Here is a 19660-nt window from a genome sequence, read left to right as displayed (position 1 = left end):
AATGCACATTGAGTTTATAGTGCCGGCGACATTTTCCATTAGCAAATACAGAGCCGTTCCGAGCAATTTTGCTCGGAACGGAATTGTGGTCGAAATAGCGACTGACACCATCTTTTCCCACCCTAATCGTGTAGTGTGATCTTTTTCGGGTATATGCAGACTAAGAAATACTTACTTTGAAACGATCTTCACTTTGAATTAAAGGAAAAACGACCGACTGTATGACTTGGGTTTAAAACGCGCGGTGCATTATGGGAGGAAAATGAAACTCGGAACCATCTTGTATGTGGAAAAGGATCGGTGAAGTCATTTCTCGTTCCATAATGAATAAAACAAAAACCATAAAACTAAAAATTAATTAAAGTTAATAAAATAACTTAAAAAGTAAAAATAAATTAAAGTTAATAAAATAAATAAAAGAACATTTATTAATTAATAGAAATGAAATAAAAATTAATTAAAGTTAATAAAATAAAATAAAATAAAATAAAATAAATGAGATTAAAGTAAAATAAAATAACATTTATTAATTAATAGAACACACACACACACACACACACACACACACACACACACACACACACACACACACACATACATACATACATATATATATATATATATTTTATTTTTTTTCCTTAACGAAAAAAAAAGTTAATAAATTTCTCTAAAAATAACTAAAACATAAGTACTAAGTTTTAAACTGTTACTTACCTGTCTTTTTTCTGAGTTTTTTTCTTCTGAAAACGTCGGGGTGGGTATGTGGGGGTGGGGGGTGGGGGTGGCAATGAAACATATTTCTCTCTTGTTTGCCAGTACGTAAAAACGTTACTGTTGCCCCTCGTGGCGAGCAAGGGGCAACAGTAACTTTTTACGTACTGGCAAACGTGATGACAGTCGTTTTTCTTTTAGTTTGACCGCAATTCGGATTGAATTCCGTTCCGAGCAAAATTGCTCGGAAGGGCGCTAATGGCGTTGTTCGTCCCCAGGATTAACCTTTGGTAGTGCTTGCACTTGTAGCCAAAGTTAATCTTGATGAACTAACATAGGACCGTGCTGACAAATCCTGGATAATGCATCCTGTCTGTGGGATGGTGCATATAAAAGATCCCTTGCTACTAATAATGTTTCCTCTCTAAGACAATTTTAGAATTACCAAATGTTTGACATCCAATAGCCGATGATTAATAAATCTTCTTGTTTTTTTTAGTGGTGTCGTTAAACAAAACAAACAAACTTTTAAAAATACGTTTCAGGACTTGTTGGAGCACCATGTCATACACTGTTGAGCCGGTGATTAAGAACTCCTGTTCCTCCATCGGAGAAGGTCCGCATTGGGACGCTGCCTCGCAGTCGCTCTTCTATGTCGATATTAAACGAGGGGATGTTCACAAGTGGAACTCTCTAACCAAGGAGGACAGTAAAATGCACTTTGGTAAGTAGAAGCATTTATGTATTGAGATCTAACATAAATATTATGACATAACTATACAGGCTTATATATATCTACAAAAAACATAAATGTGATATTCAGTAAAAAGTCATTACCCTTGTATCTGATAGTATTTAAAAAAAAAAGTAATTAAAACAATTGTATCTGGGAAAAAAAAGGATAAGATGTTTAAACTGATTGCGTAGGAATCCAAGTATTGGCAGAGCCGGTTTATCCTAGTAGCACATGTAGTACTAAACTAAATAACATCTGGCTGGGTCAAAGTTCGAGGTGCACCGAACTTTTGATAGAGAAGTTAACACCACACGTCCTGTGATTGGTTATAAATGTGAGTGCGTTGGTTGTAAAAACTAATTAGTTTTATCTGGGCAAAAAATGTATGCAATTTTCTGTAAAAAAAAAAGTACTCAAATTTTGTGCGAAACTAGGGGTATTGTAAAAACATCTGGTTATACCGAAAATGAGGCATGAAAGGTACCATTTTCTTCAGTTAATACTTTGAGGTAGGGGTTATAGTACCGATATATATGGGTCATAGTTTGGTTGATATATTGCATAGTGTTTTTAAACACAAACGTTAACATGGTCACCTATGTGATTTTATTTGGTATAGTACAACCTTCAGAGGACCCCGCGGTGATGTGTACGTTTATTTTCCCCAGGTCATTTTTCCCCTCTCTCTGATGGGGTTGCAAAATATACACCCTGGGAAGGGGGCCCGCTGTTATTTGTGCTACAGGCCCCGCGGATCCTTAAACAGGCTCTGAGTAATGGTGACACAGTTTCATCTCGATGACTTTAAGTTTAGCTTCAATTCATGTTGTGTTTGTTTGTTGTTGTTGTTTTGTTGTTGTTATTTTATTTTTTGTTGGGTTTTTTTGTGTGGGGTCTTTTGTATGTTTTTTGGGTTTTTTTTTTTTTTTGGGGGGGGGGCTTTTTTTTGGGGGGGGAGAGGTTGGGGGACGATCGCTTTGTCAGGCAAATTTTCACAGAATTAAATTAAATAATAGTTAATTTTGATTGAAATTTCTTTTTAAAAGTCTATGGTCAATTACATCTCGAAACATTGCATAAATATATTATGGCGTCACGTGTTTTCGATCTTCTTCTACTTCGTTCAAATTTGTGAAAATTGTCTTCATACAGATATTCCGATCTCAGTGATGAATTGGGCAGTTGTTTGCAAGTCCTCCCTGGATTACCAGAGCTTCTGATGTAGGTCTGTTCCATGCGGTCAGAAGTGGCTTCTCTCCGAGTTGTGTGGTGGACATTGTTATAGGATATGTTCTGGTCAGGGGCGTAGCGTGAGCTGGACCTGGGGGATTCGAATATGAACCAAGTGGACCTTTTCTATTTTGTTTTTGCACCACCTGTATAAAAACCATTTGTATAAACCTGTATATTTTAGTTCTGGAAGCGGACCATTTGCTTCAGCGGGGGGGGGGGGGGGGGGGGGTGGGGGGGGGGGGGGGGGGGGGGGGGGGGGTGTCTTCAGAACCCAACCCCAACCCCCCCCCCCCCCCCAGCCTACGCCCTTTGCTGGTGTTTGCAGGCCTGTGCCACATTGACAGATTTCGATCGAATAAGAGAAAAATATTAACAAAAAGCGAAAGATATTGTCAAAAATTAGGAAACATGAATAGACCTTTTCATGGTGGGTGCTAGGTTTTTGGGGGGTTTTCGCATACGATGTTTGTCAACTCATGATATGTGAAAACCATATTATCACTCATTTCTTTGCAATTCGTTGCAACTCGTTAAAATAAATATCGTATTTGAAAAAAAAAACCTATGACATTTCCACTATTATTTATTTGTCATAGTTTATCGAGTCCGTTAGGATATACATGTTCCATCGAAGGAAGTGTTTTATTTCACGACTCAATCAACACATTTTATTTACGGTTATATGGCGTCAGACATATGGTTAAGGACCACACAGATATTGAATGAGGAAACCCGCTGTCGCCACTTCATGGGCTACTCTTTTCGATTAGCAGCAAGGGATCTTTATATGCACCATCCCACAGATAGGATAGTACATACCACGGCTTTTGATATACCAGTCGTGGAGCACTGGCTGAAACGAGAAATAGCCCAATGGGCCTATCGACGGGAATCGATCCTAGATCGATCGCGCAGCAGGCTGTGCCACTGAGCTACGTCCCGCCCTCCCCCCCCCCCACCCCCATGTTCCATCGCACCTTATATGTAAGAATATAAGACCACCCAGAATGTTTATTGGTATTCTAAGTTTAAAACTAACACTAACCCTCATGTTCTAATTGAACAAATAATTTTGGATCATTTTTAGGTATTCTTAATATATTTACAGATTATCCAACAGTGTCTATAATAGTGCCGTGTGCAGAGGGTGGCTACGTCATCGGTACAACCCACAGCCTTTCACATCTGGAAACTTGGGGATCTGAGAAACTGACAGTTTGGGCGGAAATGGAACAAGGAATGCCCACACAGATTAATGACGGGAAGTGTGACGCGCGCGGCAGACTGTGGTCCGGTGAGATTTAAAAGAAAATGTATTTTAAACCCGTGTAAAAAAAATGGACACAAGTTTAGTTAATTTACAAATCTGTAACTCATTTGGATAAAGTTACAATAGAGTGAAAGAAGAGTTTGTGACGTTAAAACAGGAAATATCCTTAAAAATAGACTAGAACTCAAGTCAATAAACCGCCACTTCTCAGACGCACGTGCGTTTTTAAAAATATGAAAAATGCTCTCTGTTTTTTATACTACAAACACCAGGATGACCAGAAACACTTCGGTTGTACAGAAATGGATAATCTAAAGAATAAAATATAAATAATGTTTGATTTCAGTTATCAAAAACGACTCTAATAGTGAAAAATATGCTTTAGTGTTTAAAGACTAGGGTCTGTCCCTTTAAAGTCAAAGTAAAGTTTGTTTTTATTTAACGACGCCACTAGAGCACATTGATTTTTTTATCTTATCATCGGCTATTGGACGTCAAACATATGGTCATTCTGATACTGTTTTTTAGAGGAAACCCGCTGTCGCCACATAGGCTACTCTTTTACGACAGGCAGCAAGGGATCTTTTATTTGCGCTTCCCACAGGCAGGATAGCACAAACCATGGCCTTTGTTGAACCAGTTATGGATCACTGGTCGGTGCAAGTGGTTTACACCTACCCATTGATCCTTGCGGAGCACTCACTCAGAGTTTGGAGTCGGTATCTGGATTAAAAATCCCATGCCTCGACTGGGATCCGAACCCAGTACCTACCAGCCTGTAGACCGATGGCCTAACTGCGACGCCACCGAGGCCGGTGTCCCCTTAAAAGAGTCTTGGCGCCAAATGTATAGTCTCTGCATATCATTATGTATGTTAATTAGTAAAAAAAAATATATATAGAAACATTCATAGCTATATATTCGCAACAAAAACGTATTAACCACGGATCCTTTGTGCAAGAGTCAACACACTGAGCCTACTGTGGTCAATGGTTAGTTGCTATCTAGTCAATAGAGTCGCCACGAGTACTCGGGCACAGGCCGAGTCTCGCAAGACTCGATACCCGTGCAAGGAAGAGCGCTCGTTTAATTATATGTTTACGTCATTTTTCTATACGCTTGTCGCCAGTTGCATTATAGGTTATGAGACATGGAGGGAAAACAATAGTCGAATCTGCGGAACGCAATACAATGGCATCATTTGGCGGCATCCATGTTCAGCGCTGTAATTAAAATGCATAATGGTATTTTACTCTGTTCCTTAGTCTCATTATCAACTAGTGTAGGTGTCGGGTACTCGGGTCCGGGTAGAGTTTGACCATCGAGTACCCGAGTCCAATATTTTGGACTCGTGGAGGCCCTATTAGTCAATGGTCAAGTGTTTTAACGTGCACGTTCGGAGCAGGTTGTTATAGCACTCGGCTGTGTTGGACGCAGATAGGGACTAGCGACTGTCAGTAGGAGCACTTTATACCAACACTACTACCCTGAAGTGAAGTTATGTCCCGATCCTGACTGGATTATAATTAAATTCCTGTGATCAGAGTACACCCAGTTCCTAGGTCGGTTCCAAACGTAATAGATATATCAATCACTAGCTACTGTGAGATAATTGTATTCTTGTGCCCATATCACATCCACTCCTTAGTTCAGCTCCATACGTAACTGATAAATGAACCTCTAGTTAATGTCACTTGGTCACAGGAACAGTTTATTTCGACACCATTAATAACAACATAATAGTCTAGACTAGTCATCCAAATTATATGTACGATAACTTTGACACGGTGTCCTTATTCTAAAGACGGATATAACTTAGTAATAGACAGTCTGTAGAATCTGCGATCACCTTCCCAGTGGCCTGTCTGACGTTCTGTCTGTGTTGGATGATTAGTATTTCAGATATATAATAAAAGAGAAGGCCTGCTGTTTGTGTTGGATGATTAATATTTCAGATATATAATAAATGAGTAGGCCTGCTGTTTGTGTGTGATTAGTATTTCAGATATATAATAAAAGAGTAGGCCTGCTGTTTTTGTTGGATGATTAGTATTTCAGATATATAATAAAAGAGTAGGCCTGTTTGTGTTGGATGATTAGTATTTCAGATATATAATAAAAGAGTAGGCCTGCTGTTTGTGTTGGATGATTAGTATTTCAGATATATACTGAGTGGGCATGTAAGAGTGGGCAGCGGGGTGTTCCTCTGTCACAGTAACATTTAAACCAATCAATGGTAGGCAGCTTAGACAACTGGATTGAATGCTCTTGACAGCGGGCGTGTGCCTGATTCCTGAAACGTATTTTCCTCCTCCTCACCCACCTCACCCTCTTCCTGCTCTTCCACCTTATTCCCCCACCTTCTAATCCCCATCTTCCCCCTTCTGTTCCCCTTCCTTCTCCTCTTCTTCCTCCTCCTTATCATCATCATCATCATCATCATCATCAATACCAGACTTTTCATATTCATTACCAGATAACACAAATCAAGAGCCAGAGCATAATAAATGAATAAAAAAAAATATCAAGAAGTTGCTCAATGTTACCATTAGCTATCCAGCATAAATAATAATTTACTAACACGATATAATAGATATAATAATTGTTTTAAGGCACGATGGGCAAAGAGCTTTCTCCTGGAATTGTCGCGCCTGAATTGGGAGCTCTTTACTCCTTGGACACGAAGAGGATCCTAAAAAAACACGTTGACAAGATTAATATTTCTAATGGAATGGACTGGACAAGTGACAACAAAACTATGTTCTTCATTGATTCCACAGTGCGAAAGGTCTACGCATTTGATTATGATTTGGAGTCTGGGTCCCTCAGTAAGTGCATAGAGTAACCACCATTGGTTGCTCATAACACGGGCGTTTGGGTCCTAGTTGGAATTTATGGGTGTTTAAATTTTAATACCATTAGATGGAACAAGTCAAACCCTGTGTTGTCGTATATATATATATTGACTATATACGACAACTCGGGGTTTGATTCGTGGTACTAACTACACACCCTTAATTCCAACCAGGACGCGAAATCCCGTGACGCATAGTGTCTGTTCTACGTACTCTTCTGTGGCTAATAGGACAATCATCCGTTAGAGATATGAATTGTTCTTGCTATTATGTTTTTTAAAAAGGACAGAAGCCCCACAATATTACCCTTTACTGATGTTTCCTTTAGAGAAAAAAAAGTTGTTTTTTTTGTGTTTTTTGGGGGGGGGGGGGGGGGGGGGGGGACAACCGAAAGTTCACAATCTGTTTCATATCAAGCGTCTTGTAGAAATTAAGGACTATAACATTCAAGGTCTTCTAAACACTTACGCTGTTGTCTTTATGGGAAAAGGTATATTGCAGATGCATTGCAACTGTTCGTTAGTATTAGTCTCTGTAGTGTCATAATGTGATGGCAGCGGAGTTTCTGCTCACATTCTAGACCAATTAAGACTTAGTGTTACCATAACCATGATTACTTAGCCTACAATACATTCCTGGTGGAGAACATTTCAATAACGAAAGGTCTCCCTTGTGCCTTACCCTGTTGCTTATTTTACCAGTCATTTGTTACGCTGTTGTCTTTATGGGAAAAGGTATATTGCAGATGCATTGCAACTGTTCGTTAGTATTAGTCTCTATAGTGTCATAATGTGATGGCAGCGGAGTTTCTGCTCACATTCTAGACCAATTAAGACTTAGTGTTACCATAACCATGATTACGAGCCTTGGTGGTGTATAGGTTAAGCCATCACGGCTGGTAGGTACTGGTTTCGCCTCACGGTGCCGGCTCGTACCCAGAGCGAGTTTAACGGCTTGATGGGTAGGTGTAAGGCCGTTACACCCTTTTCTCTTTCACTAGCCTCTAACAGCTAACCACAAACCCACAGTCCAGACAGATGAGATGTGTTTATCAGGACAGCGTGCTTGGACCTTAATTGAATATAAGCACGAAAATAGCATTAAATGAAATGAACGAATGGTGAATTTACGATTTTAACAAAAATTACGTTTTGTGACTTTTGTCCATTTATTAAAGAGTTTTATGAGCAGTTGAATTATTTTGTTTCTTAACGTTAATGCTTCAGATAGATATTTTTTTTTGTATCTGGCTATATAATGTTGATGCTTATTTTAAGAATACCACAGTTAATACATTAACTCATTCTGTACCCAGTTATCACTTAATGCCCTTAGCTAAAAATTGTGTTGAGATGTTAAGCTAGCGTCCATCGTGTGTCCTTTTTAGGCAATCAGAGAACAGCAGTTGATTTTGGTGAGGGTACGGAACCCCAACTCGGACTGCCAGACGGTATGACAATGGACACTGAAAACAAGATTTGGATTGCCTGTTACAACGCTGGCAAAGTGGTGTGCTTTGACTCCGAGACAGGTCAGTATGGTCCAACTAGTAAATGTTAGTTCCATATCATTTTGTTTTTAGGTTTTGTTGTTTCTATGTGTATGTTACCTCACCTTCGCAAGCCAAAGTACCATTATACGAAATGATTGCTTAGCTTGTGAAGATGATGCTACTTGTTAGCTAACGTATTTACGTTCTTTGGTGTGTGTGCGCCTTTCTTTCTTTCTTTCTTTCTTTCTTTTTCTTTTAAAGAAAACAAATTTTTATTGCGACGGTGTGACCTACTTTCCACAGAAATGGCCTACACTTGAAATTTATGATCGTGGGTTACTTTCTGTAAAGCTGAGTTGCAGACAAAAAAGACCCAATGACCTAATTGCCCAACATTAATGTCATCGACCCTGAAAATATTGGTTACCGTTCTCAAAAATAGGTCAAAATAGCGATTTTTCTGCAACCAGACAAATACGGTTTTGCATCAAAATCGTTTTTATCACAAACGCGGAACAATGTTGTTGTTTTTTCTGTCAAAATCAATGTTATTTCTTTTGATAATTGTTGAAAGGCTTCTACTCAGAATCCCATGTCTTCGAACCCACCTTCTTAGAAAGCAAGGCGTGTCCTATATAATCAGCTGTGACTCATTTGACTAATAACATTTGCTGAAGTACACCCCCGCCTGCTACCGATTCAATCGGGCTGCTGGTGCTCTCTTGCACCTGCCAGTGCAGGCGGTCCCTCCTCTCCTCCCCCCCCCCCCCCCCCACACCTTTCATGTCACGGACGGAGTGCGCTACAACAGCTTGTTCTGAATGTGCACGTAAAACCCTATGACCTGACCTGACCTGACCTGACCTGAAGTACAACTATTTATTTATTTTAACTTTCTCCTTCGCACCTCTACTCCTTATCTGGGACTGAACGTATCCCAGTGGTAACACATTTGCCTGATGCGCGGTCGGTCTAAGATCGACCCCGGTCGATGGTCCCATTGCGCTGTTTCTCATTCCAGCCAGTGCTCCACAACTGGTGTAACAAAAAGTTTGTTTTGTTTAACGACACCACTAGAACACATCGTTTTATTGATCATTGGCTATTGGATGTCAAACATTTGGTAAGTTGACGTGTAGTCTTAGAGAGGAAGCCCGCTACATTTTCTCATTAGTAGTAAAGGGTCTTTTATATGCACCATCCCACACAGGATAGCACATGCCACGGTCTTTGATATGCCATTCGTTGTGAACTGGCTGTCCCGATAAATAATCCAATGGACCCACAGACGGGGATCGATCCTAGACCGACAGCGCATCAGTCGAGCACTTTACCACTGGTCTAAGTCCCGTCCCGTTTAGGACCAATGCAACAGAAAAAACAATTTAATTGGATCGCATATATTACTTCCTAGGTAAGCTGTTACGCGAGGTGAAGATACCAGCAAGCAGAACGACGTCCGTGGCATGGGGCGGGGCTAACCTTGATGATCTGTACGTCACTTCCTGTAGACACGGATTTTCAGAGGAGCAGCTTCAAACAACGGAAGCGTTGTCAGGAAGCGTTTTCAAAATAACAGGACTTGGGGCTAAGGGGAGACAAGCCAATAATTTTCAGGGATAAACGGTTACCAGTGTTGGAATTGTTTAGACAATCGACCCCCCCCCCCCCCCCCCCCCCCCCAAAATAAATAAATAAAAAATAAAATAAAATAAAATAAATAAAAAATATTCCATAATTTTTAGTTTATATCAGTCATTTATATTTCATGTTTTTGAAAATTATTGGTCATTTATATTTTTAAATATATAAGGAATATGACCTGTTAAAGGAGCTCAATCACGGATTTAGTGGGCCTTGTTTCTCTAAATATGCATTATAAATGGAAATTACATTCATTTGGAATACCAAACCTAGTTATTGTATGATCCAAAACATTTTAATTAAACTACGATCGAGGGAATTCCACGACACGCTTCATTTTTAAAATTTGGAAGTCTTCTTGTAAAGTCGTAAAAATACGGAAAAACAGAAGTGATGAGGCTATATATACGACAACCGTATAATGTATTTGTGGATTTTATATAAACGATCGCCATGTATAGAGACTTGGCAAATGAGGGTCGGCTATATACATGGCAAATAATAAAAAATATATTAATTCATGACGAAAATAACCGCGAATACGCTGAAATAAAATAATAAACAGTCGGAACATGAACTCACCATTTATTATTATTATTATTAGGGCCTATTATTATTATTATTATTAGGCGCGTGTGCAAATTATTTTGACTGGTTCGCAAAGTGGTATTTCGGTTTTAACGTATAGCGTAAAAAACAGTGTACTGTTGCATGTTTTGTCGTCCAAAGGTTGGCTAATTATTACTTAACCCAGTTGAATCCAGTTCTACGTGCAGGGACAAGTTCAGCCTGCCGTTTGTGCGTGTGTGCACGCACGTTAATCTTGCATTTTTATAGCCAAAAATCCTCCAGATAAAACACTGCCCCTCCACCCCAAAAAGGTAGTAGTAGGCTAATAATAATAATAGTAATAATAATAATAGTAGTAGTAGTAGGCTAATAGTAGTGGTAGTGGTAATAGTAATAATAATTGTGTATTATTATTATTACTATTATTATTATTATTATTATTATTATTATTACATGTATTATAATGTTGGTAAAATCGCGGTGGGGGTGCAAGTAAGGTTTTGATTGGTGGACATGAGCTACAACTGGCTGCTGTTAGATCCACATGTAATAGTGGAGCTAATTTTAATTAGATTGTGTATAAGCTTAATATAATTCAGTACATGTTTTTATTAATTTTTAATAACTTATTTTTATTGGGTTTTTTTTTCTTTCTATTTACCCTACGCCGCAGAGGACGGTCAAGCGTTCTCGTTACACGAGCTTGGTAAATCGTTTTGGCACTGCGGTTATTCGGAGAATGCCCGTCACATGACTCAAAATAATACGTCACACCTCTGCTCTCCAAATAGCCGTTATTTTTCTCAGAATTATGGACCGTACCCATAATTCAATTCTTTTATATTTATAAAATATCAATAATAAGTGTGATATGGTAGTTATGTAGATGGTTCCATAAAGTACTTTTAGGTACAAATCAAATGTATATATTGTCATATAATACTTTGTTAGGTCAATAATTAGGTCAACCATCCGTGACAGAGCGCATTGAACGGATATATTTTAGCATTTGTGACGCCAATATATTTTTACAGGAAGCGTAATTCTTCTTCAGTACCTTGTTTGCTTATTTCACACATTCATTTATAATTCTGTATGAAACACTTTAATAAATTTATGCTTTCAAGTTTTGTCTTTATTTGAATTTTGTGTGTACACTAGTAGGCCTGTATATAGAGTGAAACCCCAGTATGTAGTTAGTCACCTTGTGTGCTTGGAAGGAATTTGCTTTTGCTTAGATCATAGCTACATATATAATAGCAGGGGCATAGCTTCCATATACGCAGGTACGCAGCTGCGTACGACCTGAGATTACAAAAAAAAAATATATAATAAAATATATTATGTAAACGCACAGCCAATAGCGTTTTATTCCATCGCCGAACAAGTCTGGGTACCACCTGAAAATCCCAAGCTAGGCCCCTGAATAGAAAGAAAGGAATGTTTTATTTAACGACGCACTCAACACATTTTATTTACGGTTATATGGCGTCAGACATATGGCCAAGGACCACACAGATTTTGAGAGAAAACCCGCTGTCGCCCTACATGGGCTACTCTTTCCGATTAGCAGCAAGGGATCTTTTATTTGCGCTTCCCACAGACAGGATAGCACAAACCATGGCCTTTGTTGAACCAGTTATGGATCACTGGTCGGTGCAAGTGGTTTACACCTACCTATTAAGCCTTGCTCACTCAGGGGTTGGAGTCGGTATCTGGATTAAAAATCCCATGCCTCGACTGGGATCCGAACCCAGTACCTACCAGCCTGTAGACCGATGGCCTAACCACGACGCCACCGAGGCCGGTACCCCTGAATAGTGTCCGTTTATTACTTTTGATGCATTAAACGATTACTTTAAGCAGCTGTTAGACCTATTCCTTACACTTAGACTTAGACATATTTTGTTTTAAACGATTAATTTTATTGACAGAAATATAAGACAACAATGTAACATTTTAAAAATTCGATCGTGACAAGACACATTAACTTTTAAGTCGAACCAATATAGGACATACTTATTTTTACAGATCCCACCACACATTATCAATCAAATTTGGATTTATTTAATATGTGACATATACAAGTACATACAAATAAGTAACAAGCATTCCGAGCGTACTGCTAAAGCAATACATGTCTCCTACCCGGCCAAATGAATTTTTCTCTCCCCCCCCCCCCCCCCCCCCCCCCGTTTCGTACGCTTATGCATGACGGTTGTGGATAAGTATATTTCCAGCCTGGGTGGTGCAATGCTTGATATTCAGTCGAATATTTCCTTAAATGATCCAACATTAGGATTCATGGGGCTTAAGTATCAAACAAAATTTTAAAACCTGTATATTAGTGTGGTTGGTTATGTCATTCCGTAGGATTTAAATGCCCAAATTGAGTTAAGGGTGGATTTTGTTTTATTTGGATATGATAATCATGAAAATGGATGGTAACAAATTTTCCCGTCCTTTTAAAGGGGTCATATGACCTTTTAATGATCTTGACCTTTTTCTGACCATTCTGTTACAGATAGTGGCAAATCATGTTATGTAATGCAATGATTTTGATGATATAAGTGAGTGCCCTTACAGTATTAACATCAGGCAATATAATTAAACTAATTTTAAGGTCTAGGTCACACTCAAAGGTCAAGGTCACATGTGCTTATCGTACATATCTGATAGGCCTACGTTATCTTCCTTTAAGTTAGCGGAAGCAAGTCAAATATTGAACTTGACATCATCCAGGCAGTTGCAACATATTTTGAATATACTAACTGGATGATATAAGAATACTCAGTGTACCTTGATCACCCTGACCGTCATTCAAGAGCCTGATTTTAGCCATTGGCATACCGGAAAGACATACCGGCAATCGACAGCAAGTTGGTTTCATGTCAAATCAACTGTATGTGCTTTTGTGCCATATTGATCCTGACCATGCAGGCTCTTTCTGAGCTCTTCACATTGGAATATCAGAGGACCAGGAGGAGATTTGCCAAGGATAGTATCAAATCTCATGTAAAAGCAAGCCAGCGCATTCATTATGTGGTATTCTACTCCTCTTTTGAATGCCTTTCCAGTGAAGATAGCTCGCAAAGCTGCAGGAGAGTATATTGATGTCTCAATAGCTACTGTGTCAAGACCACTGCCCTCAGTGTATTTTGCTAGTGCGTGTAAAGCAGCCATAGTTATATGCAATTCGCCAGCTCGTAGCACCCAGTTATCATTGCCTGTTGACTGCTGTATCTTGAGTGCCGTTCATAGAGGTCAAGATCAAGTGTGATTACAGTCTTCCTTTCTGGGCCAACGACAACGGCTGATACTTCCTGAGTGAGCAAGAGAGCAGTATACAGAGTTGCATAATCAGTTGGAGATTGCTTGAATATGGGAGCAATTGGTGAACTGTTAGTCCTCTTAATTTCAATCCCTTCACTACATTTCAGAATTGAATTGGTAGCTGCCCATGTTGGCAAAACGTCTTCCTTCCCGGTTTTTCGCGATTTCATAGGTTCTTGAGATACCTCCAGAATGCTACTTCGTTGGCCAGAACTTGTAGTTGGTTCGTCTACTAGAATCAGGTCCTCGACTTCCGAAAGCATTTGAGTTTCTTCGTCTGCTCCATCCTCAGATGAGTTGTGTTGTCCAGGTTGCTGCAATCTTTTATTACCAAGGTAGTTCGCCAGAGCCCATGCGCGGTCCTTTTGTTCATAATCCAACAGTAAATCCGTGCCATCTTCAATGTCGTACACTTCAAATTTGACTGGTTTTGGTACAATGATTGGCTCATCACGGTAGATAACATCAATTGAGGCTGGCCACGACTTCTCGGGAATTTGAAGTGTGTCATTGATAGTTTCCCCCTCACCATCCTCTTGGTTGATCACAACTAGAGTCCCATGCAGTGTGTTTTGTCCATATGCTGTGTCTTCCAAAAAGTCTATGTTATCAATAGCGAAGTAAATAGATTTATCTTTCTTCACGAAACTTGGAAGAACATAGCCTCCTGTCTCTTTCATCCTCTCTATGACCCCACATGCAACTCTTTTCTGCAACTCTAATACACTATCATATGAACTGCCCAAATACATATCGGATATCAAGTTTACCAGACTTTTATCACGAACCTTACTATGTAACGACAGTGGGAGGCCTATTGAAACAGGCGTTTCAGACCTTTGCCGAAAACCAGTATCACCCTTTGGCTTGTGCCTCACCTGACGGTCTGTCTTGATATTCTGTAGTATGACCTGCGATAGAATATCAACTGTTCTTTTACAGTCAACATTTCGTCTACCAGTTACATGTTTTAAATGAGGGCCAAAAAGAACCTGTTTGAGCAGAAAGTGGAGAAGAGGCGGATTATTGAAATTATCCAGCTTTCCGTTGAATTTCCATTTGTCCCTATATTCGAGAAGTTCTCTGCGCAAGGTACGAGACAGTTTGACAAGTCCATCTATAGTCGATTTAACATCCTGCTGAATGAAATCATCGACAGCTTTGCCAACTAGTTCAGACGACACTATATTTTCACTTTCATTACGACGTGGTGGTTGAACAAACTTAGCATTTGGTATATGCTGTCTTATAAGAGACTTTAAATGTTTCCTCTGGTTTTCAGCTCTCTCCATTTTGTTTTCATGTAATATACCTACATACAGATTGTTTACGTCAGTCATACTGATGGTCCCATCCTCACAATATGCGCTGTCTGACATCAAAATCAGACTGAGCTGTGCTTACAACCGGAAGTGACCGCAGGGCATCTTGAATGCAACTTGAATTATACCACTTTTCTTGAGCGTGAGCATCCCTGGGTTCATGAAGACTGGATAAACACGTTCTGACGTGGTCGTCAGTTGTTTTCTGCTTTATGTCGAGAAGTGTTTGTCTTCTGTTATCAGTTGTTACCATGTGAAGCTCTTCCTTACCTTCATACGAACATGGTGAAAAGACACACATTTTTTCCTTTGGTTTTGAACTGCTTGCTCTACGAAGCCGACTTCGATCACCAGAAGTTGACGGACGTCCAACTTTACGCGGAGCTGTCATGTCAACCGGGGAACATGACCGTTTTGCTGCTCTTTGCAGTTTGTTAACAACAGTTTTTCTACAGTTTGAATGATACCGAACCAGATTAAGTTCAGGTTCAGTTAAGTTTGTCATGTAATCAGCTAGAGGCTTTAGTTCAGGTTCACCCAGTTCAGCTCGTTTTACGGCATAGTCCTTGATTGATGTGATCATATCAAGGCTAGGATTAGTCACAAAGCGACCAGAAGTCTCTCCCTCGTTGCATATGACACATCTAGCTGAAATGTCATCTGCCATGTTGATTTCGATTTGCTATCTACAAGCTATCTACCATCTACTTTATACAATCTATACTGATGACAACAGCGCATGCTTATGATGAACCATGGCCTGAAAAATAAAGAAGAGACTGCTGATTTCAAGAACCATGATTGACCTTGACGAAAGAGAAACACATGAAGATAATATTTTTCCATGTTACCTTCCTGAAAATAGAAAACTAAGGGGTTAGGAAAATGGTTCTGCTCGCCGCTAAAGTCATTCTGCAAGCGTAAAAGCTCTGAAAGAATGCAGAAATACATTAGTTTATCAAGTTGACCTTGACCCTGATGATCTAAAACACTAATTGTGTGTGTAGTAGTTACATGTACTAGTATGTACTTTAATATGACTTGCTAAAACTCAAATATCTTGTTTTCACTATAAAAATCTCGTATTTGTGATTTGATCTTTACCTTTTTGGTGACCTTGACCTCATATGACCTTAAACCATATCCTAAAAGAATTGCCATTCGCAAAACTATGGGTCTAGACACTAAAGGCAATGAAATAATGGAATATGTTTCACAGCAATCAAAAAAGGTCAAGGTAATTTTGGGGTCATTTGACCCCTTTAATGGGGTCAGAAAATTTGTTACCGTCCATTTTTTAATTCTTTACAAAAAACCAAGCCAGAATCCACCCCTATCTCAATTTGGGCATTCAAATCCTACGGAAGTTAAATTTATGACATAATCTACCATACTATATCGTCGCGTTAGAGCTAAAAGGTCGTAAGTGGCAGATACGACCTAAAACGTCTTTTTGCATATTCGGAATCGCCATCCCCGATTACATATTGTCACAAAAAATCGTAGCTGTGTCTCTAATTGCATCGCTTATACAGAAGGATTTAAATGGTCATAAGTGAATCACAGATACCAATTTGCACGAAAATAGACGTAACTGACACATACGACTTTCCTCCGATTTGCTTGCTGTCCATTGTGTGAACACGACTGGTCGTGTGTGGTAAATAAACCTTTTTTAAATACAGTTCGTTATATAATTATGTCTGACATAGGTCGTATGTGCCAACTACGACACATATGTATTCTTTGTTGTCGGTCTGTGATAGAAATTACAAATGCGAAGTACATTATGTCAATATTTTTATGTGCTTGAATCCTAAAAAATAATATGACTTTTGTCGTTGTGAGAGTCCGGTCTATTTAAGAAAAACATTTGGTACTGCATGCAACGAACCATTTAGCAACAGACAAGAATGGTGTCTATATATATAAATAGGATTGCAGTAACATTAATATTTGTATGGTTTGCTATATTATGTGCACAATAATTATAATAATAAACATATTTTGGTGAATTTTCTTGAAAAACAAATATCTATTTTGAAATGTTTTTAATTGAAGCAAAGTGTCCAACATGTAATTTGTATCTGTAGATATAATTTTAATTCATAATAATGGTGTATGTGGTCTATACGACCAAAGTGCAAGCATAATCACACTGATTTTGGATGTACATGTATTTAATTATATGTTACGGTGATCAAATTCCGCCTTTCAGCTGCCTTTGAATATCTACAGGATTGCCCTAATGTAGGCATCATGGATTAACAATATTGCAGATACAAACGACATTGTAAGTTATGCAGGACAAAGTCCAGTAACAAAAGACAGTGTAATCAGACGTAAGGTTAAAAGGTGAATAAAGTGAATGTGGCATCAACATAAACGATAGCAAGATTTATGAACTTTGATTAACTAGATAGTTAACAAATATTTGCAACAGAATATCCCTGTCCTGAGTCAGACACCCGATCCTTTCGGAGGCCGGACTCGGGATAGGCGTGTTCGAAACCCTAGTGGTATATGGACTATGGACACGTTAAACCAGTTACTAAGCTAAGCTAAGCAACAGGATGTTGAACGTTAACACGGCATTGCCACAACACACACACCAAAACATTACCATAACATAGCATGCACAACAGAAGCTGAACATAATATAGCACACACAACATAAGCTGAACATGACATAGCACACACAACAGGACATGAACATAACATAGCTCACACAACAAAATCTGAACATGATATATAGCATACACAACAGAACTTGGCACATCATTGATAACAGAAGAAGAAATGTTTTATTTAACGACGCACTCAACACATTTTATTTACGGTTATATGGCGTCAGACATATGGTTAAAGACCACACAGATGTTCAGAGAGGAAACCCGCTGTCGCCACTTCGTGAGCTACTCTTTTCGATTAGCAGCAAAAGATATTTTATATGCACCATCCCACAGACAGGGTAGTACATACCACGGCTTTTGATATACCAGTCGTGGTGCACTGGCTTCAATGACAAAAAGACCTGAACATAACATAGCAAAAAGCTGAACATGAGAAAATAATCACCATAAAAAATGAACGTGACATAGCACTTGCGACAGTTTATTTGTTTGTTTCGTTTAACACCACTAGTGCACATTGATTAATTAATCATCGGCTATTGGATGTTAAACATTTGGTAATTATGACTGCAGCAAGGTATATTTTATATGCACTTTTCCACATACCGCGGCCTTTATCCAGTCACTTGCGACAGAACCTGAACATGACATAGCACTCACAACAGAACCTGAACATAATGGAGAATTCACAACAAAACCTGAACATGACGTGGCACACACAACAGAATCTGAACGTGACATAGTACACACAGCAGAACTTGAAGAAAAACACACATACAGCATACCATGATCATGACATAGCACATACAAGAGAACTCGGTAACATGGTATATCACTCACAACAGACGCAGAAAATAATTTAGCACACACAACAGAAACCAGAGGATTGATCACTTAACAATCAACAAAACACGGAGAGAACACTGCACATAACATAGTCTGTATATATCACTGAACAAACATCATACATAACCTGGAGAGATCTCTGAACATAGTAGAACCTGAAGAGATCAATGAACACACAACAGAACCTGGAAAGATAATTGGACTCACAACAGAACCTGGAGAGATCACCGAACACACATCATAACCTGGAGAGATCGCCGAACACACAATAGAACCTGGAGAGATCATTGAACACACAACAGAACCTGGAGAGATCACCGAACACACATCATAACCTGGAGAGATCACCGAACACACAATAGAACCTGGAGAGATCACTGGATACACAACAGAACCTGGAGAGATCACTTAACACACAATAGAACTTGGAGAGATTACCAGACACACAACGGAAACTGGAGAGATCATTGAACACACAATATACGCTGGACGGATCACTGGACACACAACAGAACCCGGAGAGAACACCAAATACACAATAAAGCCAGAAGTGTGCACTAAACACACAACAGAACCCGAAGAGTACACCCAACACAAAACAGAACTTGGGGAGATCACTGGACACACAACAGAACCTGGAGAGATCACTGAACACACAATAGAACCTGGAGAGATCACTGCACAAATAACAGAACCCGGAGAGATCACCAAATACACAACAAAACCAGGAGTGTGCACTGAACACACAGCAGGACCCGGAGAGTACACCTAATGCACAGCAGAAGCTGTAGGGTTTACTGTTCACTCAATATAACCTGGAGAGAATCCTGCATACTCAACAGGTGAACATGGAAATGATATTCAGTACACACCCTCATTGGAAACGTAAACCCTATATCCTTTGAATGAGCTTCACTTGAACCCAGTGTATCCCAAACCAATAAGCTGCTAAACATAGTTTATTCATTAAAGGATACCAGTTTCAGTTTGTTTAACTATTCTGGTTTGTCTGTTG

General features: G+C 39.2%; 1 protein-coding gene across 1 annotated transcript; it reads left to right on the top strand.

Annotated features, from left to right (window-relative positions):
• The first annotated feature begins 1262 nt into the window (after window positions 1-1262).
• On the top strand, window positions 1263-9951 carry LOC121389662 (regucalcin-like). The gene is made up of 5 exons (XM_041521311.1): window positions 1263-1435; window positions 3789-3974; window positions 6563-6778; window positions 8193-8336; window positions 9712-9951. Exons 1-5 carry the CDS (start codon window positions 1273-1275, stop codon window positions 9918-9920), a joined length of 918 nt encoding a protein of 305 aa, XP_041377245.1. The 5' UTR covers window positions 1263-1272; the 3' UTR covers window positions 9921-9951.
• The last annotated feature ends 9709 nt before the right edge of the window (window positions 9952-19660 follow it).

The sequence above is a fragment of the Gigantopelta aegis genome, chromosome 15 (genome assembly GCF_016097555.1).
Source record: "Gigantopelta aegis isolate Gae_Host chromosome 15, Gae_host_genome, whole genome shotgun sequence".
Taxonomy (NCBI): Eukaryota; Metazoa; Mollusca; class Gastropoda; order Neomphalida; family Peltospiridae; genus Gigantopelta; species Gigantopelta aegis.
This window is presented reverse-complemented; position numbering and strand designations above follow the sequence as displayed.